Source organism: Schistocerca americana, chromosome 6 (assembly GCF_021461395.2).
Source record: "Schistocerca americana isolate TAMUIC-IGC-003095 chromosome 6, iqSchAmer2.1, whole genome shotgun sequence".
Lineage (NCBI taxonomy): Eukaryota > Metazoa > Arthropoda > Insecta > Orthoptera > Acrididae > Schistocerca > Schistocerca americana.
In genome coordinates, this window is record NC_060124.1 from 117954861 (window position 1) to 117965028 (window position 10168).

The 10168-nt window shown below is 40.9% G+C and overlaps 1 protein-coding gene across 1 annotated transcript in view; it reads left to right on the forward strand.

Moving 5' to 3' along the window:
* The window catches only part of LOC124619822 (thyrostimulin alpha-2 subunit), a 52431-nt gene extending 47739 nt beyond the window's left edge, over positions 1 to 4692 (forward strand). The window contains exon 3 of the mRNA XM_047146426.1: positions 3711 to 4692. Coding sequence (XP_047002382.1) covers positions 3711 to 3803 — 93 coding nt within the window. The 3' untranslated portion in view covers positions 3804 to 4692. The remainder of the gene's footprint in view (positions 1 to 3710) is intronic.
* Positions 4693 to 10168: the final 5476 nt, after the last annotated feature.

Below are 10168 nucleotides of genomic sequence, written 5' to 3' on the forward strand. Positions count from 1 at the left end.
GCTACTTTTCGGTTGCTGTATTTTAGGTCATATCTTTCTCCAAAGGAAAGTGGCCACCGTATCTAAATAACTTATTATAACAGATCAATATCTGTTTCTAGTCAGTGGAAATTCATTTACCGGTCTTATGTGTTAAGTATTCGGAACACGTTAAGGTCCACTGACACTGACCTCTTTGTGTCGAATACGTCCCGGTTGTTGTCGGTACGTCGAAAGGATACGAGGGTTCACGCTCACTCAGTTAGGAGTAAGCCACGCCGCGTCGTGAATAGTGGCGCAGCAGTTTTGCAGCTGGAGCAAGTTAAGATTGCAAGTGCCGCATTTATCGTGCTGTACCGGCATCTAAAAAAGAGCTGGTGTCAGTGTTTAACATCTGTGTTAACAAGTAGAGCAATGTGCTGTGTAAATAATCTTTTCAAATAACTACTTGTCGGCAAGACTCTGCAGTTTGAAATATTTTTATCGAATGTCGTTAGAAGGCTTAATATATGTTATATATCACGAATAATGGACACATACTGCACAACTGCAGTATCAAACAAACTTTTTGGCAACAGCAGATTCCTTTATGAGTTGCATGTACCTATTCAAGATATCCGAAATACACTCCTGGAAATTGAAATAAGAACACCGTGAATTCATTGTCCCAGGAAGGGGAAACTTTATTGACACATTCCTGGGGTCAGATACATCACATGATCACACTGACAGAACCACAGGCACATAGACACAGGCAACAGAGCATGCACAATGTCGGCACTAGTACAGTGTATATCCACCTTTCGCAGCAATGCAGGCTGCTATTCTCCCATGGAGACGATCGTAGAGATGCTGGATGTAGTCCTGTGGAACGGCTTGCCATGCCATTTCCACCTGGCGCCTCAGTTGGACCAGCGTTCGTGCTGGACGTGCAGACCGCGTGAGACGACGCTTCATCCAGTCCCAAACATGCTCAATGGGGGACAGATCCGGAGATCTTGCTGGCCAGGGTAGTTGACTTACACCTTCTAGAGCACGTTGGGTGGCACGGGATACATGCGGACGTGCATTGTCCTGTTGGAACAGCAAGTTCCCTTGTCGGTCTAGGAATGGTAGAACGATGGGTTCGATGACGGTTTGGATGTACCGTGCACTATTCAGTGTCCCCTCGACGATCACCAGTGGTGTACGGCCAGTGTAGGAGATCGCTCCCCACACCATGATGCCGGGTGTTGGCCCTGTGTGCCTCGGTCGTATGCAGTCCTGATTGTGGCGCTCACCTGCACGGCGCCAAACACGCATACGACCATCATTGGCACCAAGGCAGAAGCGACTCTCATCGCTGAAGACGACACGTCTCCATTCGTCCCTCCATTCATGCCTGTCGCGACACCACTGGAGGCGGGCTGCACGATGTTGGGGCGTGAGCGGAAGACGGCCTAACGGTGTGCGGGACCGTAGCCCAGCTTCATGGAGACGGTTGCGAATGGTCCTCGCCGATACCCCAGGAGCAACAGTGTCCCTAATTTGCTGGGAAGTGGCGGTGCGGTCCCCTACGGCGCTGCGTAGGATCCTACGGTCTTGGCGTGCATCCGTGCGTCGCTGCGGTCCGGTCCCAGGTCGACGGGCACGTGCACCTTCCGCCGACCACTGGCGACAACATCGATGTACTGTGGAGACCTCACGCCCCACGTGTTGAGCAATTCGGCGGTACGTCCACCCGGCCTCCCGCATGCCCACTATACGCCCTCGCTCAAAGTCCGTCAACTGCACATACGGTTCACGTCCACGCTGTCGCGGCATGCTACCAGTGTTAAAGACTGCGATGGAGCTCCGTATGCCACGGCAAACTGGCTGACACTGACGGCGGCGGTGCACAAATGCTGCGCAGCTAGCGCCATTCGATGGCCAACACCGCGGTTCCTGGTGTGTCCGCTGTGCCGTGCGTGTGATCATTGCTTGTACGGCCCTCTCGCAGTGTCCGGAGCAAGTATGGTGGGTCTGACACACCGGTGTCAATCTGTTCTTTTTTCCATTTCCAGGAGTGTATATTGTCTTTAGGATCCCACAATTCCTGCTTTTCTCTGCAAAGAACTATAAGTTCTTCAGTTTCTTTCCGGTTACACACCATACGTAGTGAGAACGTACTGCTGCAACGCGAATATAAACACCCACTGGGTCACTGAACCTGCGATTATTAACCCATTTATGCAATGTGTGGTGTGCTGCAACTTGTCAGAGTGTACACTGCATGGCGGCACAGTGCGATACTAACTTGTCGCTTTTCTCTGACTCACGTCTGCACCGACAATATTCCGCAAAGCCGAGTCTGAGAATGTCATTTCGAGTGGAACTCAAAATGCCTGGGAAATACTGTGCTGCAGGCGCTGGATTTTAGATGCAATGCAACGAATTCATACGAGTTGCCGTCCAGAAGCAGCCTTCTGACACTGAGTCGCAGCTTTGCGTCTCATAGCGTACTAGACTTAAGATCACTGCAATGTACGCTTTTATTCTCTCCGTCTCTTTCCCAGACGTAAACATTGTGCTGATATTCTGGGCATATCTTCTCTTTCCTCTGTCGGTTAATTCATGGAGCTTAGTGGTAAAATACAAATCCAAAAGTCTCAAGTTCGATCCCTGGTCAGTCATAGGATTTTATCTCTCACTTATTACTTCTTGCCCTCTGACAATGTTTGTTGATGTGAAAAATTCTAAGTTGCACCGCGGGTCGGAGTGTAATTTAGATAGTAGTGGCCTCTGTAACAGGCTGGGTAAGTCAGTTCAAAAGTCGGAGGACGGCAAGGACGTACCAACTCCAACACATGCGTGGTAATACACTGTGGTATTGAAAATAGTCTTCAGATTGATGAAAAGATTGATGTAGCTTTACTTTACTTACGTAGAGCAACGTTAACATTCGTGTTAATCTTACAATGAACGAAGTACATCAAAAGTAATGCTGACATCCATGTTAAAATTACGACGAGCAAAGTATAGCACCAATGTATTGATAATTCTGAGATTACATCCAAGTGTAGCTGAATAAATGGCAGGAGCAGTACGTAACTATGTATATACTTCAGGCTACTAAAGGTGCTTCATACTAAATTGGGGCGAAACGTCTGTGGCAAAATGTAAATGAATTTACTTGCAAATAGACGCAAATCAAAACTCAGTGCATTATATTCTTTACTGTTAATGCTACATTTTCGTGACCCTTCTTTCCAAAAATGCATAATGGTGTTCTTCTTTCTCTTAAGTTCAAAAATGGTTCAAATGGCTCTGAGCACTGTGGGACTCAACTGCTGTGGTCATAAGTCCCCTAGAACTTAGAACTACTTAAACCTAACTAACATAAGGACATCACATACATCCATGCCCGAGGCAGGATTCGAACCTGCGACCGTAGCGGTCGTGCGGTTCCAGACTGCAGCGCCTTTAACCGCTCGGCCACTCCGGCCGGCTTTCTCTTAAGTGCCGGCACTGTAGTAACTTTTCCTTCCTCCAGGATCCTTACCACCTTGGAAAAAAAAAAAAAAAAAAGGATCGTACAGTTGTCTGAGAAAAGAAAAATGAAATGGAGCAGAACAAAACTGTGATTTAACATATCGCACTATTTCAGGAAAATGGTAGCTGCTGCTGTTTCCTCATGCTTACGTGAGCAGACATCCTGGTGTTACCATTTCGGGTCAATGTTTCGCTATAGACGGTAATGCACTGTGTTTCAGGTGGAGGTCCGTGTGATGTGTCTCGACGGGCCCCGAGATTTGGTGTTCAAGTCGGCAAAGAGCTGCCAATGCTACCACTGCAAGAAGGATTAATGACGTAGGCTCTCCCGCATCGCTACCAGCGGTTCTTGACGTCTCCCAGTCACCAGGATCCACAGTTACTCCCAGCTGGCGACTGATTTAATTGCGTCAATAGTTACTAAATTTATTCCTCAAGACGACATTAGTTCAACGATAGTTTATAAAGCAGAAAGATTTTAGTGGTTGCTGTAACCATTATTTCAGTTAAATTCTGTTCACTATTGTTATATCGTAAATTAACTTCGATAGGACTGTTTATAATCTTCTCACGTCATCATTTTCAATTAATCTGTCTGAGTGTAATAGTAGACTGTTACACAATTAAGACTTAGTAAACCATAATAATACATAGTACAGTGCCATTCTGTAGAAATTACTTATTCTCTATTCTGAAGACGACCTTTTTGCTCTAACATGACTTGGAGGCGTCAAGAAAATTTTTGCGTGTTGTATTATTTCCGTAGAATAGCTCCAACTGAACTTCCAGTGAATCATATAATGTAATACCACGTAACAATTAGAACTAACGTAGCTTTGCAATGCCTCATTATTTTAACTTCTCAGGGATTGTGTTCCAATGTAACAGAACACTGTATCTTAATTTAAGTATGCTTGAGATCTAATAAAATGTGCAATGATGCAGATTTTTGTCTTCTCAACAAAAGATGAAACGATACTGTGTCTAATATTTTTCTGTTCCCATGAATTTATCTCCTTTCTAACACATCGCCATATCTTGGTGCCAGTTTCCCCTTGACACCACGGAACGGTACTGAGGAGTAACAACACTTCGTCTCTTCAGACAAAGATTGTATTATTTAAGCCTTGTACCAAATGTTATTTCTCATCTATAATCTCGAGCGCTCGAGTACAAGGTTATGCAATATATCTATCTGATTAAGAAACGCTTTTATCTTGAAATGTATTTTCTTAAAAATTTATCGTTCATATTAAGATTGACCAATAGTGTTCTAGATGACGTCGGCATGTAAACATGACTTGATTGTATCTTGATTGTTCTAGTCAATTGTTAATGAACAGTACTGATGTACAGTATGTATCAAAAATGTAAATAAATTATTATAATAGCTTACATACTAATGCATAATTTTGAAGAAAAAGATTCATTGTTAAAACTTACTTTCACGTCCCGATTTTTATGACTGTTCTTATAACTCTTTGCCTCTCATAAGGACAGGGTGTCAGCTGATCACGTTTTACATATTCACTGCACTTTTAATTGCAAATGAGAATGGCTTGCTGCAATTCTAAGGGGAGGATCAGGACACACACACACACACACACACACACACACACACACTGGTGTACTACAGTCTATCGAGGGAACTGCTTTACTCATGTGCTAAACCATAATTATGAGGTTCAATAACAGCCATTTTTATATCTCTATTTAGAGTTCTTCACAGCGAACGATTTTTTATTCTCAATATTATAATCTTTGTCGGTAGATGAATTACTCAGCGTTTCTAAATACGTTCATGTATGTCGATCATAATACAAATAAATACACGTAAAGTTTACATGTGGCAGTGCTTCTTTTTTCACATCTTGGAATGAAAGTATTGATAGCCAAATACATTACAAAGACCACTCTTAAATGTATGTATCACGGAAAGTTTGCAGCCACTGACATGCGCGCAAGAACAAGAAGACAGTGTTTCTAACGGCAGCAAGCTTTCCACTGAGAAATACTAGCGTGCACATTCCACTGCGTCTTTCTGACTAGTCGTCGGTAACGGCTCTACAGGAATGCAACGAGTCAAACACTTACGCCGACCAAGTCGATCACACAGCACGGAGTAATTTTGAGTGATGCGTAGAGTGATTTAGAGTGATGTGTAGGAGGATAGTTTTTGATGTCTAATTGTAAGGGAACTAAAATAGTTGATTGCATAATAGAGCTTGCCTACAGTAATGGATGCTTCACAAAAAACTGTGAAACATTAAAATATTACTGAGTAACTTCCAAATTTGAGGATGATTTGTTAATTTCAGTTAACAGGAAAAGGTTTTCAGGTTAACGTTGGTAAAATACGAGTAAAACTACTAAATGAAAACTAAAATGCTACTAATATGATTTCCGCTAGGAATTGTAGAGGTTGCATTCTTCATGTGTAGAGCCACTGATGTAATGGTGAGTTCGGGCTTCCAATAGTGAACCTGTGTATAGTGTGTGTTTCTGTTCTTTCGGCCATATATATAGTCAAGGGGAGGATGATCAATGATCGCTATAGCGAAGATGTACATCAGGCTCCCACTCTTACGGGAACCCGCGAAATTACGCAAGTTATGAGGCTAATGGGCAAGAGGCACTACAGTCGTAGTGTGTGGATAAGCTGAGAATTTGGGTCTGACGGGAGGCGTGCTAGGATAGTCCGTGCAGACCTCTGTGTCTGGATGGCTGAGTGGTCAGTGTATCTGCCTAGAAAACAGCAGATTCGGGTTCGAATGCCGGTCCGCAACACGTTTTCAACTTTCCCAATTGATTTAAATCGATGCCCAGTAACAGCTACATGTCCTAAGTCCTTTGTATCTTGATTGATAACGGCTGCGGGATCAAAATGGTGTCTGTTCTTTCGGACATGCCCGGATAATATACAGTAATATATAATTCCTTTGTGTCTAAACAAATAACTGTCTCAAGGACTTACAGGGTTGTAATATGAGAAACTCACATTCAGCGTGTTTTCACGACAAGAGAGAACTCAGAAATAAAGTTGACAAATCGAGTAGTCATTAAATTTGAAAATATCAGTTCTCAATAGGTCAGTTCATTTTATCGTCGCAATGGTTTACTATTGCAGGTGATACTCGTTTGCCTTTCTCTGACGGTGCAACTGACTTACCCCGTCAGATGTAAAGAGGTGAACGATTCATACTGCACTCTTTAACACCGTTGAACTTCATATTATTTATATAAACGCAAATGTTTTCGTAGGTTAAAGATCCGATGAATGACAGAAAAAAATGGAACACTGATGAAAGAGTTAGTCACTGAAATCAATGTAATCAAAAAGAACATGCGCCAAGGTATTCGGTTACAAATGCACGCTTGAAACATAGGAGCAAATTCATATTTTGTGAATGTACAGACAATGTTTTATAAACCAACTCCAGCAGACATTAAAGCCACATGCTGGGTTTCTTCATCGCAGCTAATGCATTTTTGACTTTTGGAGTTATATTGCTCAAAACAAGTACACTTTATGAATACAGTGGAATCATTTCCACATCTGGCTGATGCTCACGCTGAGTTACTCTATGTTACTACAAGTCTGATTCGTAGCCACAAAAAAATAGGACGTTCCTGCTCGGCAGTTCTCCTTCGAAACAGGGCGTACCATGAAGAAAATAATTAACTTGTTCTTAAATTTATCGTATTGTGCAATTAAATATTGTTAATTGAATTGGGGGTTCTAATTAGCTACTAAGTGACAAACCTTCCCGTTAGTAAGAACAACATTTTTTTTGTTTTGTTTTTGCGTTTCCGTGCCTCAGTCGATGAAAGTGGAACCCTTATAGGACCACTCTCTTGTCCATTTGTCTCTCTGTCTTTCCGACAGTTCAAAACCCTTTTCCTCAGGGAGGGGTAAAGGTATCAAGTTGAAATTTACGTCACATATTAAGGTCTACGGCCACTTGATGGCGTATAAAAGTAAAGCTTTTGAGTGAGTACAATCAAAGGATAGACCATTTATATATTTATTTTATATTTTGAGACCCACAAACTCACTTATCAAGACATACACGGTATTTCCAGTTGACTTAGAATCATGGAATTTGCGAAGAAGCAAGTTTCCGCAGTACAATATAAGGAAAAAAATATCCGAAAATTGTTAGAAAATAGTCATCTGTTGTCAGACCTGTCTGTCTTTCTGTCTACTAAGGAACGCGTTGACGTGTCAAATTGAAATTTGTATTACTTCTATGGTTTCTTGGCGGTGTAATAAACATTAGCTTCTAAGTCAATGAAATCAAAAGGAACTAGGATTTATTCATTACACGGTAGGAAATACTGCAACCACATTTTTTTAAAAAAAATCATTTTATGTTCTTATTTAGTTATTTATTTTTCAATGATTTTATTGTAGCATTACTAGTTTCAGGCCTAATCCTATCGAAAGGCAGTAGCGTTGATTTCTCTGCAAGTTTTACATTTGTGTCCTAAAATAAAATAAAAAATTGTGATGCATCTTTCACAAAAGTTTTTACGTTTACTCCCTAAAAATGTCACAATCACGTTCACAGTAAAGTAATAAACCTGACTGCATACTGAATGATTAACGAGAATTAAAAAACCAATGTGCCCTCAAAAATCATACAACTCCTACAGTTTGAAATGATAGAATTAATAATTAATAGGTAGACATAAAATTCTTCATTAGCCATTAACAGCATCTTTCAAACGTATATAATAAAGTGTATAACTGTATAAAATTATCTGTACTGTGAAGAAGTGTCTTTGAAATAACTCCAAAAGAGTGAAAATCTCTGCACATATCACTCTCTTTGGCACATCGAATTAGTAGCCGATGTTAACAAATGCATCCGCCATCTTGTATTTAGTTCAGGTCATTGATCAGTATGGATTGTAAAAGAAAATCGAACCTCTGTCCTACAATATGTAGGGCTTTTCAAGAAGTAAGTCCAATTTATAGAGCATCTATATGTGTAAGTTATCTAATCACAACATATATAATTTATGACGCAAATGTAAAACCTTTTGTAGACAAAGCATCAAAAATTTGGTTATATTTTAGGAAACAAATGTAGAACTTGAAAAGAAGTCAACGCTACCATCTGACGATGGGATCAGTCCCCGAAACTAGCAATGGAATAGTAAAATCATTTTAAAAAAATCTTGTGACTGGTTGCAGTATTTCCTACAGTGTAATTTACGAAAACAGCTGCGATGTTCTTTGACCAAAATGGAGAAAATAATACTGTCCTTTATGTCATACATATATAAGTTTGTAAGGAATCTTCAGTACGTGAGTTGTACTCGCACCTGGCCAATTTTTCTATTGCTCAAGGTTTCATTGATCAGCAGCATTTTCTATTGAAATCAATGCAACTGTGTTCTGAACTTAAGGTAATGGTGGATAATCATTTGCTCCCATCTTCATAGTGAACATGTCAACTTGCTCCATGTATGTGATATACAAATCCTAGTTTACTGCAGCTCTTAATTCGTTTGTTTATTCGTGCTTGTTATAGGTAACCACGCGTTACATCTTGAAAGTTACTCCTCTGTTTTAAACACGGATTACACGTGAATGTAAGTCTGAATGTGCACCAAATTTAGCAAAAATGCGCCATTAAATACAATATTCAGACCCACGTATCAAATTAGCAACGACTGTTACGACTTTGTAGAAAATTACTTGGATACTTAACACCCACTTACTTGCGCAACGATTCACAATGGGCCCAGCAAAAGGAAATGAATTTACCTGAACGTGAACAGTCGCGCCAAATGTCTCAAGAAGAATAAAGCTGTCTAAAGCAACACGGTTTACAGCTCCGTGCAAATGAACCCAATCTGTTATAATAACTCAGATACACAAGGCATCAAATAAGCACAATTTCTGTACAATAAAGCACTGCGTCTTTGCCAGCTGCGTAAACGCCAAGCTGTATATTTCTTTGCTGAAAGCTTGCAAAGCAATGCAAAGTATAATACAAGTAAAGATTACTACTATTGTTGATATTAATTGCAGTAAGAAATTTCTAAAGATTCTCTCTCACCTGCTGATAGAAAACAGTACGTTTTTTCATCACGTTATAGCATTCCACCAGTTGAGTGCAATTCAGCGCAGTTCATCTACATAGGAAAATTTGCAGCAAGGAAAATGGTTGTGAGAGAATACTTGCATGTGAATCTATACAACTGGTTCCTAGAAAGTAATTTAACTGCACTGCTAGTTGTAAGTACATAGATATCATGTGGAACACGGAGCTCCAGCAATAAAATGAAATATAGAGCAATCCTTCCATGTGGCAAATCGTAGACAAAGGACATTGACAAGACGCCCTGACGACCACTGGGACGAATAAACAGCAGTTTCTGTAGCGAGCCCCGAAACGTACTCTCCTCACTAAATAAAAAGACAGAATCTCGACACGTGAGATACGCATCCAACACATGTAAGTTGCAGTAACATTTCGATGGAAATAAATAAAATAGTTACCCGTAAATGACACGGTCATGGTGAATAATTAAAAAAATAGTATTGGAACTTTGCCATTAATGCACATAGGCAAGCTACATATCACCCTCTCAACGTACCGAAAAAGCAATCACTAACATCAGACTCGAAAACCGCGCTGACCTCCAGAACGGCATAACACAAGAG